At 37.0% G+C, this 24,166-nt stretch overlaps 1 protein-coding gene across 9 annotated transcripts in view; it reads left to right on the top strand.

Annotated features, from left to right (window-relative positions):
- Positions 1-24,166, top strand: part of COBLL1 (cordon-bleu WH2 repeat protein like 1) — a 162,106-nt gene that overhangs the window by 89,953 nt on the left and 47,987 nt on the right. For all 9 annotated transcript variants that reach the window (XM_079134405.1, XM_079134404.1, XM_079134403.1 and 6 more), the window contains 3 exons: positions 8,263-8,451; positions 21,512-21,713; positions 23,716-23,944. In XM_079134405.1, coding sequence (XP_078990531.1) covers positions 8,263-8,451; positions 21,512-21,713; positions 23,716-23,944 — 620 coding nt within the window. The remainder of the gene's footprint in view (positions 1-8,262; positions 8,452-21,511; positions 21,714-23,715; positions 23,945-24,166) is intronic.

Here is a 24,166-nt window from a genome sequence, read left to right as displayed (position 1 = left end):
GTAAATCAGCTCATCCACCATGCCCTGATCCAGTCCTAATGCTCTTGTTTCCATTTTCAATGTTTTAACAAAACTGTACCCAAATCTGTGTGCTAGAGGTGAAGGAATTGGGGACCATCTAGTCTAATACCTATTTTTTGGAAAGGAGGAAATGTAGGGCCAAATGAATTAGTGATTTACTTATGGAAGCACATAGAGAAGACTCTTGGGGCTTTTGCTACCCACTACAGTAGACAATGCTTCACTAACCCCACCTGGGGTAATAGAGCCTCTGGGCATGCACACCTGGCACCTGCATTGTTTCTTGTATGTCAGGGCTCCTTCTGATTGCCCTTGTTAAAGTTATTCAGGGGAGGGATTTGGTAGGTTTGCATTTGTGTTTGTACCATATTCTGTGTTCTTTTGGACAATTTTTTTTTTTTTTAAAGCTCTGTAACCACAGTTAAAGGGCAGTGACAACTGCCTCATGAGATTCAATTTTTAAAAAATCATCTGCACATAAAATGAAAGTAAACCCCTATCTCTCACCCTGTACAAAACTCAACTCCAAATGGATTAAGGATCTAGGAATTAGGCCCGAGACCCTTCACCAAATAGAAGAAAAAGTAGGCCCGAATCTCCATCATGTTGGCTTAGGACCAGACTTCCTTAACAAGACCCCTGTAGCGCAAGAAATAAATGCAAGAATCAATAAATGGGATAGATTCAAAACTAAAAAGCTTTTTCTTAGCACAGGAAACAATCAATAATATGAAAAGAGAGCCTACAGAATAGGAGAAAATCTTTTCCACACACACTTCAGACAGAGCACTCATCTCCAGAGTTTATAAAGACCTTAAAAAACTTTACACCCAAAATACAAAGAACCCATTCAATAAATGAGCTACGGAACTGGGCAGACACTTCACAGAAGATATACAGGTGATCAACAAATATATGAAAAAGTGCTCATCATCTCTAGTAACTAGAGAAATGCAAATTAAAACCACCCTAAGATTTCATCTAACTCCAATTAGAATGGCTATTATCAGGAACACAAGCAATAATTGTTGGCGTGGATGTGGGGAAAACATACATTGCTGGTGGAATTGCAATGTATGGTGGATACTCATACATTGCTGGTGGAATTGCAAATTGGTGCAACCACTCTGGAAAGCAGTGTGAAGATTCCTCAGAAAACTTGGAATGAACCCATCATTTGACCCAGCTATCCCACTCCTCGGTTTATTCCCAAAGGACTTAAAATCAGCATACTACAGTGATGCAGCCACATCAGTGTTCATAGCAGCTCAATTCACAATAGCTAGATTGTGTAACCAACCGAGATGCCCTTCAACTGATGAATGGATAAAGAAACGGTGTTATATATACAAATGGAATATTACTCGACCATAAAGAAGAATAAAATTATGGCCTTTGCTGGTAAATGGATGAAGTTGGAAAATATCATGCTAAGTGAAATAGGCCAAGCCCAAAAAACCAAAGGTCGAATGTTTTCTCTGATAAGCAGATGAAGATACATAACGAGGCGAGGGAGAGGGGGGACGGGGAAGAGAAGAAGGAAGGAACTTTGGATGGTGTAGAGGAAAAGGGGGTGGGAGGGAGTGGGGGATGGAAAGATAGTAGATAGTAGAATGAAATAGTATTACCCTATGTATATTTATGATTACATGAATGGTGTGAGTCTACATTGTGTGCAACCATAGAAATGAAAAGTGGTACCCCATTCATGTACAATGAATCAAAATGCAGTCTGTAAAAATAAAAGAAAATTAATAAAAAATTTTAAAAAGTCATCTGCACAGGGCTTACAATAGATATTCAATAACTGCATTTTTTTTCTCTTCAACGTGGTCATTGCTCATTTTTTGTTTTTACTTTATATGAAGGTTTTAGTTCCCAAAGGAATGATATAGTATCATTAAGAGCAACAGCTTTCAAGGCAGACAACTTGGGTTTAAGTCTCAGCTCCTCTGCTTCTGAGCTATATCACCCTAGGTCAATTCCTTGGCCTCTCTCTACATTGGGTCCTTCACTTGGAACATGAAGATGGTAGTACTTCCTTTAGTGATGCAAGGATGAGTTAGTACGTGTGAAAACACTTTCCTTCCTTCTTTCCTTCTTGGCAGACCAGCCTGCTGCCCAGGCTGGTCCAAACTTGTGTGTCGGGTCCTACTGGTTCTCCTGCCTCAGTTTCCTGAGCAGCTAGAACTGCTCAGGTGCATACGCCACCACTCCTGGCTAGCACGATTTCTAACGGACTCAACACCCAAGGGCTAACAGTTCGTGATATTTGCTAAAACTACTTTCCCTCCTCCTGTCCTTATGAGAGGTTACTTTGGGGACTTAAAGACACTAGCACTGGATAAGCATTTGCTTTGATACAAAGTATACACTGTTTGGTACATTATGCCAAATGTAACTGAAAGATGAGTTCCACTTTTAAATGTGAAAGGCTAACACAAAATTAGGCTATTTTTTCCTGATATCAGTAATGATCCTTGTTGGTCATGGGAAGTGAAAGCAACAACATTTGTGTCCTGACCCATGGATAGGTTATGTGACGTCATACAAGTTACTGAAAACCTGGGCAGAATGAGAGAAGGTTACTTTCTACTCTGGAATTTGTCAGTCCCAGTTTAATCCCCTAACCTCTTTTCCTCAAGGAGGCAATAGAAGCAGAGGAAGTAGGAGCTTCCTGAGGACTTTTATCTATGTGTTTCTTTGGGCCTTGAATGACTTCTTATACTTTTGGCTGCTCACAGTGTACTACAGAATATTGTGACTCTCAGCGACCCATCAAGTGTTCTCCCATAAAGTCATGGAAGGAATACAACCCTGCTTCCCTAACCTTTCCTAATCTAAATCAACAAAACAAATACCGGGCACCCGCTCTTGTGTCAGTTAAATTTCTGAGTGCTAGCAGAGACAGGCCAGGTCCCAGCCTTCACTGAATTTTCATTCTAACATGAAAGAATGAATAAAATGAATTCAGATCCTGATAATGTGATGAGAACAAAATGGTGGTGTGATGGGTGGGATTGAGTGGTTACAAAGTACCTCACGAGGAGGAAACAGTTATCTAAAGTTTGAACTCAAGGTGCAGGTAGTTTGAAGTTCTACAGTTAAAAGCATTTAGGGGGCTGGGGAGATAGCTCAGTTGGTAGAGTGCTTGCCTTGTAAGCACAAGGCCCTGGGTTCAGTCCCCAGCACCACAAAAACAAACAAACAAAAATGCACTTGGGGCTAGAAAGAGCTAATGCTTTAGGCAGGGGAAGAATGCTAATGTGAATTACAGATGGAATTAAAACCAGAAGTAGTAAGTGGAGAGCTCAGAGGTTGACAGAGGCAAGCTCAGTGGTTCTCAGATTTTAGCATGCATCAGTCATTTGAAGAATTGTCAAATATGGCAGAGTCCCTCCCCTGTGCTTCTGATTGTGTAGGTCTGGGGTAGGGGCTAAGAATTTGCTTTTTGAAGGTTATAGAAACTCTCTGCTGCACCAAAACCACATGGACAGGTCATCTGGGACCTCCTAAACTCATAGATTTGGGATGTATTATCAATGGATTGGAAGGCTGGTGAAGGATAAGAGATAGGATGTGATCTGATTTACATATTAGAAAATCACTCTACAACAGAGGACTGAATTTCAAGAGATAGAAGAAAACGATTGGAACAGTTCAGACAAGAGATAATGGCTTAATCGCCAAGGTGGTAACAGAGAATCCAGTGAAAAGTATACAGGTCAGGAAATGCCTTAGAGGTAAGAGCCTAAGAGATCTGGTAATGGATTAGAAGTAGGAGATCAGGGACTAAGAGGAATCAATATATGCCCAAGAGTTTTACCTGAGTTACTCAGGTGCAGAGCAAGGGAATTGATGAGGCCTGTTTATGTGCAAATGAGGCTGGAAGATAGAAGAATCAAGGGTTTTGGTTATATAAAGTTTGAGATACCCATGGGATCTTCAAATAGAGGTGACCATGAGATTTTGGGGCATGTGTGTCAGAGCTCCATAAACAGGTCAGAGTTGGAAGTGTGAATTTGAGAGCCATCAGCACATAGATGATATCTGAAGCCACCGAACTTGATGAAGTCACCTGGAGGGGGATGGAAAAGGAATAAAAAGAGACAGAGAATGGGCCCCAGGGTGCTCCAGCCTTGAGTAGTCAAGGAAGAGGAAACGAAAGTAGTAGAGAATGAGGAGTGGCAGTGAGGAGTACAGACAGACTGTACTGTCACATGGAGAGCCAGGGAAGAATCCCGAGCAGAGGGCTCAGGCAGTTGTGAAATGGTGTTCCATGGGACTGAGACGACAAAGACAATTTTGTGATTTTTGAGACTCACACAGGTCATGTTGACCTTGACAAGAGAAACAGTTGAGTCACATAACGTGACTCAGATTTGAAAAGTGACTCATTAAGAAAAGGGAGCTTCCTCCTTCTTAAAGGAAGCTTTGTTGTTCTTAAATGAACTCCCTCAGGAGTACAGTGTTAGGCCCACCTAGAAGCAAACTTTAAATCTTTTGTTACTTAATTATACCCAGATAAACAGATTTTGAGAAATTGGTCTCCATCTTCGAGTTGAAATGTATAGTTTAGGGGCCATAAAACATTGCTGGTTGTTTTGAAGGACTGCCTCATCAACACTGACCACCGTGAATCTTGTTTGATGGCCTTCTGTACTGACAGAGGGTGGATGTTGAATTTCTTTTTGGTTCTTACACCATAATACTTAAAAGGTTATTGGTTTGGCAGTCCTGAGGTGGTGCATGAGTCCCAGTGACTCAGGAGGCTGAGGTAGGAGGATCAAAAGTTCCAGGCCAGCCCAGCAACTTAGTGGCCCTGAGCAACTGAGCAAGACCCTGTCCCAAAAACTGAAAAGGAAGGGTATGCAGCTCAGTGGCAGAGCACCCTGGGGTTCAGTCCCCAGTACTGAAAACAAACAAAGCTATTATTTTAAGACATAATTCAGTTTTTCATATTTTTGTCTTTTACATTGAAGCTGCATTTTGTATACTAATTCTGAGTGACTCTATAAGGACATAACGGTGTTTCAGGTAAAGTTTTACCTTTTTAAAAACAAAAACAGAAGAGATATTATGATTCTGTTTTCTTTTTTTTTTTTTTTTTTTTTTGGTACTGGGGATCGAACTCAGGGTCTTGTGCTTGCAAGGCAAGCACTCTTCCAGCTGAGCTATATTCCCAGCCCTGTAATTGCATTTTCTTGAACTTCTCTCTCGTTCCCTCTGTTTGAAGGATATGCAGTAATATTGTGACGATCACAGTGTACACTAGATTTTGAAGTACTGTGTAAATCAAAATGATAAAAGACCAATAATAGTAATGGGGCGCCAGTAAAAATTCTGAGTTAAATGAGGTTTTGGAATTTTTAAAATGTCGTTGGATATGTAAAATTGTAACCTTAATTCTCATGATAATGGTTAAAGAGCAGGGGCCTGCAGAAAAATCGATACAGCCCTGGAGATCCCCTCTTCAAACCCAATTCTTGTAATCATGCCAGAAATATTTCAGACATGTTGCACAAAGTAACAGGCATATGTTTATGAGAAAGGATGGGAAGTGTGTCCTCTCAGGAGAGGGACAAGAACTCCTCTTTTCCTCTAGTTTCCAGAGAGTGCTGCCCGGCTCCACCTCTTGACTTCTGGCTGACCACATGGGAACTGGATGGACCACCTCCAAGAGAGGATGGTGCGGTGCTCAGAGTTGGAGATCTTAAGGAAATTGAGTCCCCCTGGTTTTGTCTCAATTTCCTGCCCCCTTAACCTATTTGTTACTATTTAAATAGCCCTCAGCAAGCTTTCTTTGTGAGGGTCTTGATATTTTAGTTGCCAGTGATAGTTTCCTGGGTGGAGGGAGGGTCTAGCCCACCTGGTAGGGTATGACATGATCTTGAAACAGTTTATCTTAAGGAGATATAAAGAAGTGGGGAGTTGTTTTTTGTTTTTCTGGCATTGGGGATTAAACCCAGGGGTACTTTACCACTAAGCTATCTCCTCAGCCCTTTTCAGTTTTTATTTGGCACAGGGTCTTAGTAAATTGCTATGGACTGGGTCAATTGTTGAGGCTGACCTCAAACTTTCCATCCTCTTGCCTCAGTCTCCCAAATTGCTGGGATAACAGGTATACACAGTGCTCCACCCAGTGGGAGGTTTCAACATACCAAGCCCTCATCTTTCAGGTGCTTATCTGTCAGATAAGACTTCATAGGACTCCCTGTGGTTTTCAGTTGCTCTTCTCATCTTCTTTTCTTTTTCCTGTGTGCCTATTCACAACTGACTACCTATTTCTAATAGTGGCATTTAATTTAATTTTGTTATTGCTTCAAAGCATCTAAGTAAAACATTGGGAATACTGGGAGAGATGAGTAGAGAAAAGTATTTAAAAGATGTTCCTGGTGAATAAAAGGCCACCTAAATTAGAAGCTTAAAGCTTCTTGGGATTCAGACCAAATCTAATTCTTTTCATTAGATTAGACTACGGAGGATGCAAATAAGGTCAACACCCAGTTTGAACGTGAATGGGTCACAGTTGAGAGCCTGTGGTTGATCCTCTAGGCTCTGCCTATCCAAGTTCTTTTTTTTTTTTTTTTTTTTTTTTTCAAGAGCCAAGTCTCTCTTCCTCAAAGCACACATGGACCCCTGCCTCCTGACCCCACAGGGCGAGTTTCATCTGGCTATTTCTGCCCTGGATCTTCAGTCACCCCTCTGTTTCAAGACACTTGTCTTTTGCTTTGCTCCTTTTGCATCTTCCCTAGTGAATTACTAATTCGTCATGAAAGGATCTCATTCTCATTCTCAGGTACTTTCCAGTTTTCAGTGCCAAAGGTGTGACAAATCTTTATTAATTGAGATCATAATAGGTAAAATTAATGTTCTTAATAGAAGTCTGATGTAAATGATATTTCAACCAGTGCTTTGTTTCCCCTTTTTTGTAGTAGGCTTATCACTAGTGATTAGAGATGGGTTTTCTTCACAGACTCCAAGTACTTTTGTACGTAAGACACCAACCCACAGAACGTCAGCACCGTGAGTCAGAGTTCATTGTAGTGTGCAGTCATGTGGGTGACTGCTTCAGGAATGTGACTCCGTCCCAGATAATTACGTGAAGGTGGAGAGGATGAGGAAGACTTTCCAATTGGAGACCAGAAAGAGCAACACAGGGGGATGGTTGTGGAGGATCCTGGGTTTATGTTACAGAGCTGGCCGAATTTTTAGGGATTGGTTGTATTTTGTGACAAAGAGGATATTTGGTACCAGGAAACTGAAAGGAATTTGATTTACTAGGTGGGAAGACTTGGCGAGTCTTTTAAAATTCATTTTTGGTGCTGTTATAAAAGGAGTTTTTCTTTTATCATACTTTCCTATTAACTTTTCTTTATTGGCTCCATTGACATAAAAGACTATTACTTATTATGGAGTACAGAAAAATCTTTTAAATGCTCCCCCTTCGATGTTGAGGTTAGATGCTTTGAAGCAATTAACAAAAACTTCTATTTTCCCTATACCAAACCAAAGATACAGTGAAAATTTTAAAAATCTGGGTTGATTATTCAAATCTAAACATAATAATCAACATAAATCATCCAATATAGGCTATTGACTTTAATATACTGACTCTTTACCAAGCTACCTCACCAAATTCTCTGAGTTATAAGTTTTTTCAGTTGATTCATTGATTCCTCATTGCCTTTGATTTTTCTGTGGAATTTTACCAAACTCTTCAATTCTAAAGAAGTACCATTTTTCTTTATGGCTCCATTTGCTTTCCTCTTTTTGAAATGTCAGTTATTTCAATCTTTCCTATGTGTTTCGATTGGTCCCCCCAAATCCAGCTTATGTTTCCCATCTATAAAATATTCTGATTTGCTAGGAAAATCAAGTTCTCTTCCCATGACCTTCAGCTGTACATCTGCATACCTATTGTAAGTCAGCCACCAAACTTTATGATAATTTTTATATGTCTGTCAGTCCATCTCTATAATCTCATTCAAGGAAATCATTATTTTCTTAGTATGCAATAATGTTTGTACTGAATGGAATGGAGGCAGATATAAGATAGATCATGTTTTTTGGGGAAAAGAAAATTCCCTTCATTCACCAATCCCTTAACATTAATGGTTAACATGTTGGTGTGTTTATGTGAAAAATCTGTGTACACATTTTGGATTTTTATAAAATCAGATTATGCTAGAAAGTTACTTTTTATTATATATCATATTTTCTGTTTTATTTATATTTTAGGAGGAAACCAAAAGCTAAGGCACCACTTCCTCCAGCAGAGATCAAATACATGGATCCCTCTTCAGCTGAGAATTCAGTGGACTCTGCTTCGTTCATCATTGAACAGAAAGAAAACATGATAGATAAAGACATTGAACTATTGGTGGTTCTACCTGGGGATATTATCAAATCTACTACTGTGCATGGCAGGTATGCTGGATAAATTGAAGTACTACGACTTTTTTTTTTTTTAAATATTGGTACTGGGGATTAAACCCAGGGGTTCTTTACCACTGAGCCACGTCCCCAGCCCTTTTTATTATTATTATAGTTTTTGGAGTCAGAGTCTTGATAAGTTTCTGAGGGTCTTGATAAGTTGCTGAGGCTGGCCTTGAACTTGTGATCCTTCTGCTTCAGCCTCCTTAGTAGCTGGGATTACAGGTATGCACCACCATACCTGGCTGTGAAATATATCTTGATTTTTTTTCTTTGATGAAATACTTCCTTCATTCAGTTATCATTTTTCTTTAACAAAGTAAATACTAACGGGTAACAAAATTTTTTTGCCAATGTTTTAATATTAATGCTGTGAATTCCAGCTCAGTCGAGTGACTTTTAGAATTTAGAATTATAACTTGTTATTTATTCAGTAAGTTTTTATAAAGAATCCTTTCCTAGAGAAATGGTCATCACTTAAGACTGATTTTGTAAGTTAAGCTTCCAAAGTCAGTGATTTGAAAGAAGACCTTTTCCTCCCTCCCCCCCCAAATTGTGCTTTTCCACTTTAGGCTGCTGTCTTGATTTTGTAGATATTGCTATTATTAAAAAACGTAATCATTTATGGAAAAAGGCCAGTATATCTGTAAAATTAGGATTTTTGATTTAATTTAATTAGTTAAAAACTGTGAATTAAGTAGAAATGCAAAATCAAGTTTTAAGCCAGCAAGAAGCAAAGAGGTGATTTATGGGACTGATAGCTTTAAATACCTGCATAAATGTTGGAAAAATGGAACAAAGCCAGGTGTAATTTTCCATTTCATTATGAAGTGGAAACTTACATAAATGAGCTGTATCCTTGATCTTGTTCCACCTTTTATCTTTAGTTTCCCATTGTATCCACAAGTACTTTTTAGAATGAAAATTGTATTGACCTTAGTAGAAGTGTGAGATGAATATATCTAGGTATCTACAAATATATGGGAAACAAAAGAATAAGTAAGCAATAAATTGAGTATTGCATTCTTATTTTCTGGTTTTGTCCAGAAAACTCATTCAAAATAACCTTATTTTAAGATTTATTAAAGTTGTATGAAACTGTACAAATTAATTGATGAAAATATAGTAGTTCAGCTTCAAATAAAACACTGTTAATTAAATCTGAGTAAGATGTATTCTGCCATTGTTTGTAGTGGAAGCAGGACTATAGCTCATACATGAAACCCTATTTGCAAGGTTGTAAGACCTGTGAATGCCCATGGTGGGCTCCTCCCTGCATCTGTTCTTTGGTTTCTTGGTGAGGAAAGCAACTTGGAAGGTGGAGACAATGACCATTATCTCAATTATTGAGAATATGTTATTACTTTGGTTTTAAAGCAATAATAAGAATGAATGTAACTGAGCATAATAAAGGCAATTCCAGTTATTTTCCCCTGAATTCAAAGTAAGTTTAAAAACTAAAAGAAGCATTTTTCCTAGTTCTGCCACTTCCAGGTAACACTGCTTTCCTTACCAATGAGCCGCCAAATTTTTCCTTGGGTGTACCAGTCATCTCTTTATATTACTGTCTTTTCTCATTTTTATCAACTAGTTTCTGAGATCTTTAGATTTTTTTAAGCTCAGTGACTTCAATATCAGAATCATGGTTTCCCCCTCTATCCTGCTGCCCATCCACAGTTATCCTAGGCTTTTCCTTAAGCTGCCCTTAACTCTGGGAACCTCCATCTGTGGTCAACTTGCCCTGTCTGCCAGGGGATGGTGGCATCCCATCACTTTAAAACTCTCCCATTACTGAGATGCTAGGTTCCTTCCTAACTGTTTTAACCTGTAGGTTCTCTGCTTCCTGTTTGCTCTTCACTCTCCTTTTAAGCCTAAATTATGACAGTTCTTTACGTAGCTGCCTTTTCTTCATATCCAGATTTTCTTCATGTCTGACAGGTTCTGCAGCAGGCATTTCTTCTGCATTTGCACTTACCAGGATCCTAGACTCTTCTCACCCTTTTCTTGCCCTTGCAGCATATTTGCCTCTTAAGTCCTTACACTTGAGTAATCTTCCATCAATCACCTTTGTATTTCTGGGTCACCAATTGTTGAATTGCTGCAGTTTTCTTATCTGCACAGATGTATTATACCTGAATTGTTAGGATTAAAAAAGACATCATATATTGATAGGATTAAATGAAATACTATCAGTGTTTGGCACATGTTGATTTCCCTGTGTGTGTGTGTGTGTGTGTGTGTGTGTGTGTGTGTGTGTGTGTGTGTGTTGATGCGGATCAAACCCAGGGCCTCATGCATGCTAAGCAAGCGCTCTACCACTGAGCTACATCTGTGGCCTGCCTTCCTCTATTTTCTGTTGGGAATTGCTTTCCTTCACCTGGGATTGTTCCATTTACAGGCACCCACAGATTAATCTGACTTAAAGAACCTCTTAGTTTGTGGCACTACTTTTGATTAAAGACTGCAAGGGACAGCAATTCGATACCAAAATAAGGAAGTCTAATCTACCAAGTGTGGTGATTGGGACATGTGATTTTCTTCTCCTCTAACATTACGTAGGCTTTTCCTTCACTACTCTCCTTTGTGTAGCTTAAGCTTTGCCACGTGATTCTTTGTTCTTCTATGGTACTCTCCTATTTTCATCTCTGTACTTTTATGAACATTCCCCTGCCCCTCCCCGGTGGAACTTACCACACTTATTTTCTCCAGTCCGCTTATATAGCTCAAATGACACTTTATATGAAGGTTCCCTGATGTCTTCAGAATGGATTTTTATCTCTGGTTTCCAGATTCTTCTGATTCAATATTAGGGTTCTCATATACTGTCCTATGTGTGCATTTTCTTCTTAAGTAAATCACATGGGCCATGAGAAGATATCATTCCTTTTCTTTATAATGCTTAGCACAGTTCCTTACTATGTACAAGGCACTTAATAAATTCATTAGAATAAATGTTCTCCCCCAAAATCTTCATGCATACATAGAGGTAGCAACTTAAATGGTGTGCTTTGGTGAGGTATGTGGAATGGACCCAAGTTGCTTTCCCAGAATTTTATAAAGAAAGATATTTTCTCCAGGTAGAGAATGAGGTAGGTTTGCCCAGAATTGGAATGCCCATTTTTTTTTTAATTTAAATTTTTAAAAATTACTTATTTTTTGATTTTTTTTACAGACTGCATTTTGATTCATTGTACACAAATGGGGTACATCATTTCATTCCTATGGTTGTGCACCATGTAGATTCATACCATTCATGTAATCATACATACATACATGTACATACATGTACATAGGGTAATGATGTCTGTCTCATTCCACAATTTTTCATACCCCCTCCTTCTCATTTCCTTCTATATAATCTAAAGTTCCTCCATCCTCCATTTAAAAAATTTTGTTTAGGTCTGAGGAGTTTTTCTGGGGGTAGAATTCAGTTGACATCAGCATATTTACTATGGGGTTTGATTTAGGAACTCGGTTCCACCTAGGAAGATTCAGTGAGTAGTTTTCTATATTAAGTGTTCAGGTTTAAAGCCATGTGTGATTCTGAATATCTCCGGAATATGATTCTGAGATATATTTAGGAATGTGAGTCTAGATGTTGTAGAATGCAATTTGGGATATCACAAGAGTGTAATTTGCTGGATTAGGGGGTGTGATTTGGGAGATTTTAAGAACATGAGTAGGGCCATTTTGAAAGTTGCAGCTACTGCTGATCTATTGTTGAAAGGAGTACATAACAGTAAGAACAAGAAAAAATGTTCAGATAGAGACACACATTCTATTGTTGAAAAATGTTAGCTAATGTGAAGACTCATAATGATAAAGATAATTTTCTTAATGACTTTTTACCATAAAAGAAATAGAAAAATATCTACAGAATAAGAAAATACTTTGGACTAGGGAAGGTAATTTTAAACAAATTTAAATGCATGAGGGCTTTTTAGATCGGAGACTGAGGGGCCTCATAAAATTTTTGAGACCAACTTTTCTGAATTTGTCTAAATGTTCCTCATATGTTATATTTATTTTGGTGATATTGATTCTGTACTTGCTGTGAAAATAGTATCAATATTAGGTTGAAATATGTATTTAGAATATTTAAAACATATATTTTGATCCCTTTTCAGAATTTTTTTTCCCAAAAAATGAATTCTTAAGGAAATTTTTGAGAACATTCCCCTTGGTTTCTTGTATGTTTCATGCAGAGGTACATTCAGAATGTTCCATGTGAGGAAATGTGAGTACACAGCCTTATCTTCAGAAGAACGCCCTGGGTTGTACCTAGATTTTCACCAGAAGTTTACTCAGATTAGGGAACACAATAAGGTTGGAGGTAGTAATAGACAACACTTAGGGGAAACTAAAAGCTTCTTATCATGAATTAGGTTGGTAGCCTTCTGCTGGCTTAACAACATTTGCAACAAGAGTCTAGAAGTCACCCTCTCTGCCATCTTGCTTTTGTGATCCTGCTCTCACATTGATGTCAGCTACAGTGTTGGGTTGCAAATGCTTGGGTATTGCTGTGTCTCCGGATGTCATGGATGACTGAAGGAAGGAGAGGTTAAAGCATTTTATTTATATATAAAACTTTAGTATAAGGTGTGTGTGTGTGTGTGCATGCATGCATGTGTGTATACATACATACTGGGAATTACCATTTTCACCAATGTAGCTCTTTGCTTTATTAAAAATGAATGTTAAAGAATATGACTGTTGTGGACAAATTACCTAGAGGCTCTCCTCCTCAAATTTCTGCTAGTGCTTGGGAAAAGTTAATTTTTAGCAAAAAGTAGCTCACAGTCTAAACTACTATAGACACTATATAAAATAAGGGAATATGTGGGTACTTCTATATCATTCTAGATCCTCATAGTTATGTGTCTACTTCGTATGGAATTATTAACTCACTGAATAAGTTTTACTTCATTTTTCCTCTGGAATATACTTTTAAAGCAAATTGTTGAGTTTGGAAAAATTTGACTAAAAAGTTGACATTAATCTTTTTTAGCCTATAGGGAGAGCATTCATGGCTAAACTAGCATACAAGAAGAAGCAGCAGGGCTGGGGAGATAGCTCAGTTGGTAAAAGTGCTTGCCTTGCAAGCAGAAGGCCCTGGGTTCAATACCCAGCACCGCAAAAAAAAAAAAGGCAGCTAAATAAATAAATAATAAATAAAAAACACTTATAAAAGAGGAGGATATGGATATTTTTCTTTCATTATAAATAGGAGTTTGTTTTGTTTTGGTTTAAGCAAAATTGAGGATGTCATAAATGAAAACATAAGAAAATAGAACTTGAAACTTCAAGTTTTAACTTTTATAGTTTGCTTCATGACTTTCTGTGTGATCTCAAACAAGTCACCTGACCTCTCTGAGCTCTTCTTGTAAAATGACCCGGAGACATATTGTACATGGATGGTAGGTACCCTGATTTATAGGTTCAGTACTAACAGCAGTTTGACAGGTACTGAGTAGGTCAGCTGTGGAACTCAGGAGCATTTTATCTGGAGTATAACGCCACCTATTGGCAACAGGTAGACTACTAAAAATGACAAGAAAATCCCTACTGGATCATTCATTGATGGGCCTTTTTGTTAAAACAGAACAAAGCAGTAATGAAAGCAGCAGCATGGAACTTGGAAGAGTTGAAAAAGTTGGACCATTTATCAAAAAGTGTCAAATGATGTCAGATATGTGGTAAATACATATCTATAACAGGTTAATTTTTAAAAACAGAAAAGTCTATAGTATGGCAAAATTCTGTTTATGGCTACAAGAATACTTAATTTTGGGTTAAAGTCTCATGCAGTTATTGCTGCTGAAAAGGAAATTCAGAATTTTAACAAAGTATTTAAGCATAAGAGCACTGCTTGCATTTTTAATTGGTGGGATTGAAAAATGCTGTAATTAGGCACTGTTTTGCCCAGCTGTCCCCACAGCCCTGAAGCCTCTGTTGGGTGACTGCTCTGCTGGCTTGAGAAGGTAGCAGCGGAGCCATAAAATGTTCTCTGAATGCTGTTCCCAGCAGGGCTATCCTCTTCCCTTCCCTTCCTTTTCCTAGCACATATACCTCATAACAATGACTCCTTTTAATTTTAGTTTTTAATTTTTTATGATCAAAAATGCAATAGTTGGACATTTTAGGAAGTTGGGAAATACAGGTAAGCCCCCTCCAAATTAAAAGCATGATGTCATTATTAAGCAGGCAGATTACAACTATTACCTTTGTTGTATGTAATCTTTTATTGATGTACACATATGTACACACACCTGTATACACACAGTTGGGTTTTTTACACCAGTGTGGCATTATATTGTGCAATCTATTTTATGACCTTTTCTTCAGTTAATGATTCACAATTTTCGCATCAATAACATTTCATCCTTTGTATTCAAATTGCCCCTATTGCCATGAGATGTATTTGTAGTATTTTTGTTTTTATAAGGGGTGTGTATGTATGTTTAGTAGGTAAGTTCTTGAAGTTTTTATGAAGATAATTATTTATAATTATCTCTGAATATAAAATTCAAGATAAATGACCAGGTAGAGTTCAGGGTAAAGTGGTGACTTTTGAAGATTTTTTTTTTTTTTTCACTTGTAGTAATAGTCTGTGTTTAGTATTAGATATGAGTTTTTTTTTTTTAAATCAGTTTAGTAATGACCTGATCTATCATCTTAATTTTAATTGTTTGTGTTAATTTCTTTACAATATTCCCTGCAGCATAGTTTAATAAGTGTTATCAACTTTGGGAGTAGTGTGCTTTTTTATTGGTTTCACTTCATTTCTTGTTCTCATGGAGAGGTAGGGAGAACAGCTTTGTGTTGAACCAGGTGGGTTGAGAAGACATGGCTCAACATCGGCAACAGTGGAGGAGGATTATTTGACTGTGTCCATACTATTGTTTGTAAGTCTGATTGGGTTTTTGGTATTCATTTATAAGGGAGTTAGACTCATACATTGCTAGATATTGGGAAAGATTTAAAAGAATCATAGTAAAAAAATAATTTTATTCAGAGATACTTATCAGATGCTTGAAATCCATCTCTTTGCAATAAGTCCTTATTATGTACCCCCCTGTTCCTAGGACAGTGCCCTTTGGCCCCTGGTATCTCAGGGTTGTTACTAATAGCACCCCCTTTCTCTTGCAGGTGTCCTAGCTAGGATGATAAGTTGCAGAGCTAGCCTACTGGTAAATGACCTTGTTTAAGCACTGCAGTGTTTGTAAATTCACTGAGGTAGTTTTTGCATGCCTTCCTGTTCTCAAAAGCTTTTTATTGAACCAGGATATATATTTTTTTGACTTCCAGTTAGATCTTTAAAACACAGAAATAGAAGTCTTATCCTAACCCTTAGGTAACAAAACTAGGACAAGATTTCCACTGCTATGTGTCATGAATCCAGAAAGGGTCACAAAGGACTTAGGAATAATTTCGTGAAGTCATTAATCTGTAAAGTAAAATTGCAGCAGATATCCTATTCCAAACCCTATCTCCTGTCCTGATGGGCACTACTTGAGTTACCAAAGGGCTAAAATATATAGCTGAAGGAATACTGGAATTGGGAAGTCAGAAAATTCTAATTCCGACTGCTCCCTGAACTCTCTGTATGTGCTGTGTGTAAGCTGGTCCTGTAACCTCTCAAACCTTACTTGTTAATTCATAAAGTGAGTAGCTTTCATAGCCATTGTGAACTCAAATGAGATAATAGCTATGAACATAATACAAAGAATTTATTTCTAAAAGGAATGGGAAATCTCATAGGGATTTCTTCATTTCAAAGAAGGGGTTTGAAGGTCTGAAAATAAATTCCTTCTAGGATATCATTATTTTGCAAGAGGTAAACAAAGTTAATACCACACAGATCTGTTAAATAATGCAATGAACCACAATTCAAAGCACTAGAACAAGAAAGAGACTGATACACAGTTGAGGAAGTGATGATCAAGTTCACACAGTCCTACTTTTAATAATTTGCCTCAGGTTTGCTATCTGGTGCCTCTGCTCAGAGTAATTATCCTCAGACCAAAAGCACTGTCTTTGGCAGAATTAGCTTGGCATACAGGTAGAAAATTCTAAACAACTCTATTCAAGAGATTATTTCATTTTCTGTGGGTGCACTTTGTGACTAGTTAATCCTGCAGCCAATGAATGCCAGACCTGCTTTAGAGAATGTTGTGTTTTTATAGGAGAGCCAGACAGTCAGAAATTGCCACCCTCAAAATCTTCTGGTCAGGGTCAACTCTTCTGTTCTAATGCCCTACACTAGAACTCTAGTTAAATAGTTCTAGCTTTCAAGTGGTCTGAGATTGTGTTTAGAAATTGTCTTGACCTACTCAATGTTGTTCTCCCACCTTTGAAGAGGGCATAGCTTCTGTTACTCAAATTGCTTAATAAATAGAAACAAAAGTTTTCCTATTTGTATTTGTTCCTATGAATCTCCTTTCATCTGCTACGATTTTTCATGTCAGGTGCTGTAGAGACCCCAGCTGTACATCGTTTGCTGTGTCTTAAACATTGAGGTTCAAACAGACTTAATGAGAAAATAATCACTGATGGCTATAAATCCTTCCTACAACAGCCTGAACCTACTGCATGCTTCACATTGTATTAGGTGCTGGGAGTAAAGATTGCTGAGATGTGGTCTTGCTGTAGAGGAGTTCACAACTAGGTACAGATGGATCCCAGATAGCATTTTAAGCTCACTGTGTCCTGAAGGTCTAGATAAGATTGGTCTGAATCTTTATCCCACTTGCTGTGGAAGGTCCAGTCCCCTTTGTGATCTTATTGTAAGTTCCCAAGAGTTTTGTTCTGGGGATCACCACTAGCTCTGATTTATTTGTATTTTTCCTATGCTAAATTCTTATCGTTAGGTCATTGCCCTTTCAAGTCTCCTTTCTCTTCTTGACTTAACCCCTCCTGAAGTCACAACAGCCTTAGCCATGGTGTATGGTCATCATAAGGAACGGTTAGTAGGAGTAACATACAGCAAGCTCTTCATGTTTGTGTTTCAGGCATTCCCTTGGGCCCTTTCAGCAACCCTGGCACTTCATGATGTCCCTGCAATAGGACCTCTGCACTGGCTCAGTCCTCCTTCTAATTCAGTGTCCTCTTCCTACCTTGGCTTTAATCCCCCAGCTCAGTATAAAATATATGCAGACTCTGACTTGTCTGAGCCACCAAGTTTGTATGTAACGGCTGATTTTGTATGTAACGGCTTCCCCGGGCTATTCTGAACGTAGAATTCAGAATATAATCCCTTTAAAGGTAAAGCATATCACATCACTCCTCAGAACTCTGTCAGGCTTTTTAGCTCACGCTGTAAGATCTCAGGTCTTCCTGTGAAAGGCCTTTAAGCATTATAAGATTAGCACTCTGATTTTATGCCCACTGTTTTTCCTCTAGCCCACTGGTTTTTGTTTTTGATGTTAATCCCATAGAGCACAGTCCTGCCATAGGGTCTCAGCATTCCAGGCAGACTTGGCAAGTGCAGTCCCCCCAGATATCCCATTCCCTTTAGGTCTCTTTCCTAAAGCCATTTTTTTTAGTGAGGACATTCCCTAACCTTTTATTTTTCATCTCTCTATTTACCACAATGTGATTGCTACATTTATTGTACGTTTTTATTCTCTTACCTTTGGATCCGTGTTTTGTAGCCAGCAGTGGGCCTCAGAAGGGGCTGCTGGGCCTCACCACAGGTTCTGATTCCCTGGTCCAGGCTGGGGTTTAAGAACCTGCATTAATTATGTGTTTCTAGCACATAGAGATGTGCTAGTCCACGGACCACATTTTGAGAACCAGTGTAGTACAAACTACTCTGTCCAGTATGGTAGCCACTCACTACTGTGTCTTATAAATTAATTTTAAGTTAAATGAAATTAGAAATTCAATTTGTTAGTCCAGTAGCTAACAGATCCACTGTACTGGATTGTAAAGATAAGAACATTTCCATGACTATAGAAAGTTCTATTTGACACATTGCTCTAGAACATAAACTACATAAAGGTGGATTTTTTTTCCGCTTTTTTTTTTTTTTTTTTTTTCTCTCTTTCCCCTGGAGCATATCCTCATGTTTATATCTAAACTCTACCTGGAGCTTATTTGGTGTAAGAAATGATAGAAACCCAAATTTTAGATAACTAGTTAGTTTCCCATTACCACCTATTAGAAATTCAGTTCTTTCCCCAGAAATCTAAAAGACCATTATCATGCAGTATTAAATTTGTATATGCATTTGTACCTGTGGCAGAATTTTCTGGTATGTTGTATTTGGGGATAGGAATATTTTCAAGACAAAATTGGCTTCTGGAATTATCATAAAGAATTGAACCTGGAATTAAAACATGGGAGAGTACACTCATAAAGATGTCCTATGCTTTTCAGTTAACTTTCAGTGAGGCATTTTTATTAAACATTTAGGCACTGTTGAGTTCAGACATTATGATAGTCTTATGTCAGTGTGCACTACCTTTTTGCCATGAAGTCTGGCATAGTGTGTAAAGATAATCAACTTGACTAAGGGAATAGAACATTATTTAAATACTTTTGACTAATTATATACCATAGTTATTAAATTAAAAATAATGTATCACAGAAATAGCAGTAGGCATGCCCAACATCTATGTAAAGTATTAAATTGTTACCTTTTGAAAATAGAAACTATTTTTTTTTTCCTGAAAAGTTGATATAATCAGAAAAAGATAAAAAATGGTATTAAAACAGGGCTAAAACAATTGCAATTAATATTTTTGCCCTGTTTTTATTTTCTGGCAGAGATTCTGAATGACTATTTAGCGGGTAAAAGGTGTTTGAGTTGTAAACTTTAGTTTTTTTTTTCATTTATTAAATGACACATATATAGAGAAAAAATATAACATGCACATATCACTGTTTACACAGGCTAAGTAGATCATTGTACATTTGGTTCACAATGAACATTCTCCAGTGTAACTATTTTATAGCTATATTTACCTAGACATTAGCTAATCCTTCTTAACTTTATTAATAAAAGTGCATTATTTTTACATTGAGAATTGGTATGTGGCATCAATTAATCTCAAAGTACTATATTACCAAAAAATGCATTTTTATAAGGCCAGTATGCTGACCTCCCTGTGGATGAAATTTAAAGTAGACTGTCCAAAATACAATCTGGGCAGGTATAGACAGTTCCATAGTGTGTAACTTGAGGACATAAAACTCCTCAATATTACTGCACAAGCATCAAATCATATTGCAGATATATTCTGAGGACTGTAGTATATTCCAGACAATTCTTTGTATTGAGGACATTAGTCTTTCACTTATTCTTTGTGTGTAGTGGTATGGTATTTGTATGTGGGGGAGGAGGAGGAAAGTGAGGCACCATTAATAAATGCACCTCTTCCTACCACAGAGATTGTCATTGTTAGGAACTTGTGACAACCACAGAAAGGGGGGGTGTGATGGGGGCTGGACATGGGGGATGGTTTGGAAATTTATATAAAGTGTTGTTTGACCTCAAGATCACAGGGAGATAAACAACTAGTTGACCCTTCCCCACCTCTGCAGGAAACTCCTTCTGTTGAAAACACTAAATTACAAAAACCCCAAACTGGGAACTGCCTTTAGGGGAGGCAGGGTGAGGTGCTATGTGAAAACAGATGTACTAAGTTTTATATGGCACACTGAATGCTGAGATTCCTAGTCTCTTTTCCCTACCAAATGCCTGAATGCAGTATTTATGTTCTTATCTCTCTAGTCAGGAAACAGGAAAATCATTTTTGCTGACATTTTGTTTCCCAGTGGGGGGGGGGGGGGGGGTTGTAACCAGATTACCCTGAAGTGAAATACTTGAATCCATACTTCTTTCCATGAAAACAGGAGTTTTACACAGTATTGTAGTGCCTTATTCTTTTTTTTTTTTTTTTTTTTTTTTTTTGATAGTGCCTTAAGTGTGAACTAACAGTTAAGGATTGCCAGGCATTTGAGGAAAACACATGATACAAAAGATTTTGTTTTAGTTTGTTTTCCTTAGGGCTGACAATTAAGAAAGGCCCAGAGACCGCATTGTTCTGTTCATGGTTTTAGTGAAAACACAAGTCTATGTCAAAAGTTGACATATTTTGAAAGGGAAGCAAAATATTGAGACGTGTCCCCAGATCTCAGGTTGGATATCCAAGTTCCTACAGAAATAAATCCTATATTATCATTAATTAGTATTTAACACTCAATCAGTATTTCAAATGATCTCATGCATTTACTTGATTACTTTTTTATTGTCTAACATAGGTCCCATAAACTTTTTCTCTCAAGGGCCAGATAGTAAAACTACTAGACATCTATTTCAGTCTGCACAGTGTAACATAAAAGCAGGTCAAATCATTATATAAACAAGCAGGTGTGGCTATGTTCCAGTAAAACTTTATTTATAAAAACAGACTATGGGCCCACTTTGACCTGCAGGTTGTAGTTGGCTGATACTTGGTCTAGAGTTAGATCTATGAGGACAGGTGCACCATAATATCTGTATTAAGATGCAGAGCCTATGAAATACTAAATATTTTTGGTGATTTAAGAAATCTGTACTCTTTAGGATTTTGTATGCTTCCTCAGAGATACTTTAATATCTGTTCTTCAAAACCAAAATGGTGGTAATTTCAAATACTTCATTTTATGAGAACTTTGGGATATAGCCAATTTATAAAGCTAAAGACTGCCAGTATTCCAACTAAAATTGTCAAGAAGTATCTACTAAGTTAAGTGACTGCTCTTGAGTAAGTAGGACTCATCTCCTCCTAAAATTTATATTGTAAAATAATTTGACAAAAACCTATAGGCAGTTATTGAATCAACCTTAGGAGCTAAGTTCTCTTAAATGCTACCTGGGACATTTTAACTATTATAATTTTATTTGCTAAAATATAGTTAGAATTTTAAGCTGATTTCATAAATACTACATTGTAGCATTATTTTATTTATTGAAGATAGGTGCATAGGAAGAATAATTCTCAAAACTCTAACAGTTAATGAAATTATTTTGCGGACCCTTATGATCAGCATTTCTCTTGTTTTGCAGCAAACCAATGATGGACTTGCTGATATTCCTCTGTGCACAGTATCATTTAAATCCATCAAGTTACACCATTGATCTGCTGTCAGCTGAAAAGAATCACATTAAATTTAAGCCAAACACGCCAATAGGAATGTTGGAGGTAGAGAAGGTAATTTTAAAGCCAAAAGTTTTGGACAAGAAAAAACCAACCCCAATAATACCAGAGGTAAGGATCCCATTTTAGATTTTGATGTCTAATGATCAAGGTATTAAGTTGATCTTTTAGTTAGTAGCTCATTCCAAATGAGATAAAAATTGACTTGTTAGTCAAATTTAATCTGAAAATGGTTATTATGTTTCCCTGGGCCACAGTGTTTAGAATCCAGTTCATTATTATTAAGACTGTATCAACTAGAATTAGAGGAATAATTTAGATATTGAATATTATAAAGTGATTGTATCAGAGTCTGACAATTATATATATGCTGGATTTTAAACTATGCTTTTAAAAATTTTTTGTTTAATGGGAGGTTTTAGAATCTTTTAATGAAAATGTATTTAAAATTTTATTAGATTTTGGCTTCTCTATTTGGTAAGCGGCAGTTGTCATTTAATATCTATTGTTATTTAGGTGCTACATAGTAACTTGGTTTTCCTTAATGTATGAATTTTAACTAAGAAATTTAAACCAAGGCTGGGGCTGTAGTTCAGTGGCAGAGCACTTGCCTCTCATGTATGAGGCACTGGGTTCGATCCTCAGCACCACATAAAAATAAAATAAAGACATGCTATCCATCTACAACAACAAAAAGAAAAAAACTTAAAAAAAATTTAAACCTTAATGATTCTAATATAATCAGGGTTTGTTTTTTGTTGGGGGGTGGGGAAATTGTGTGTGTGTGTGTGTGTGTGTATGTGTATATGTGGTACTGCTCAGGAGGACTTTATGCATGGTAGGCCAACTCTACACTGAGCTGCATCCCCAGCCCTTAATCAGGTCTTCTTTTAAAAATTATTCATTGGTATAAACAGTGGGGTAGAAGTTTATGGTTTTCAAGAGTAATCTTTCATTATGAACATCTACAACTTTTTACTTCATAAAATATAACATTTTATTTTGTATGTAATTGAATATTGAATATTAAGATATTGGACAAAATTCTTCTAGGTGTGTGTTTACTGCATCCTCCTGCTGTTTATACAGATGGAAGTAGTTTTATATATGCTGTAGCATGCACACTATCCATCTTAGGAGTCCCTCAATTATATGTGGTATCTTTATGAATAAATTCTTTGAGATCTACAAACTAGATTATACTTAGTTGCTGAGTTCCATTTATATAGGATTTAATTACATCAAAATTAGGAGATGCTTACAAGATTTTCAATAATTTGATTAGCATAGACATATAAATAGGAAGATTTTAGTCTCTACTATATTAAAAATAACCAAAGTAGTAATAATAGTAACAACAAAAGCTAATCACAATAGCAATCTTACATTCATAATTTACTCTGTGCCACACACTCTTCTAAACTCTTCATATGATTCATCTCCTTTATTATCCTTTGAATAGAAGAAAACACAAATATTTTAGTGGTTTTTCAAAATCTCCTCTTTTGATTGAGGCAACGAAGTGACAGATCATTCAAAAGATAAATATTCCTTAAAAAATAGAATAAAACACAAGTGATTCTGTATAATTGCATATATTGCTAATTTTAAAGCAAACAAATTAAAAACAAACACTAGACATGAGGTTTTCTGTTTCTTTTTTGGTTTAAATCTGCTGAATTTATTACACAAGGGTTGTGGATTATTTAATTTGGATTATGTATTCATTTATTGCTTTTGCAGTGCTGGGGATTGAATGCAGGACTCTGTGCTATGGAACTACATCTCCAGTCCTCCTTTTTTTTTTTATTTTGAGGCAGGATCTCACCAAGTTGTCAAAGCCGGCCTTGAACTTCTGATCCTCTTGCCTCACCTTCCTGAATAACTGAGTTTATAAGTGAGCACCACAAACCTGGCTAATTTAGACTATTTGATATGCAACCTAATATTTGTTTTTTAGAATTTGCTTTAGATATAGAGAATAACATTAATGAAAAAGAGAATAAGAAAGAACAGTCGTATAAATATATAATTGTGAATAAATGCATTATTCTAGATACTAAAGAAAGTTTATTTTAATAAATTATGGTGTACTTCTACCTTTATGTTTCAGAAAACCGTGAGAGTAGTGATTAATTTCAAGAAAACACAGAAGGCCATAGTGAGAGTCAGTCCACATGCACCCCTTCAGGAACTGGCTCCTGTCATATGCAGCAAGTGTGAGTTTGACCCACTGCACACGCTGCTGATGAAAGACTACCAGTCCCAGGAGCCCCTCGACCTGACAAAATCTCTCAATGACCTGGGATTGCGGGAGTTATACGCCATGGATGTCAGCAGAGGTGAGTTAGGCTTTTTGTTTTACTCATTGAACAGAATTGAACAGAACAGAATGTGTATGCACATGTGTGGGTGTGTTGTGTTTATGTACAGATGTTCTCAGGTCATAACAATGAGTTGAAAGTAAATTCATGTTGTTGGGAATAAGAAGAAAACAATAAAAGCACTAGGAAATTAAAAAATGAAGTTAAATATGAAACAACTTGATTTCAGTTATTAAAATA

The sequence above is a fragment of the Sciurus vulgaris genome (genome assembly GCF_902686455.1).
Source record: "Sciurus vulgaris genome assembly, chromosome: 3".
Classification (NCBI taxonomy): domain Eukaryota; kingdom Metazoa; phylum Chordata; class Mammalia; order Rodentia; family Sciuridae; genus Sciurus; species Sciurus vulgaris.
The sequence above is the reverse complement of the archived record's forward strand: the minus strand, read 5'-3'. Positions and strand labels throughout refer to the sequence as shown.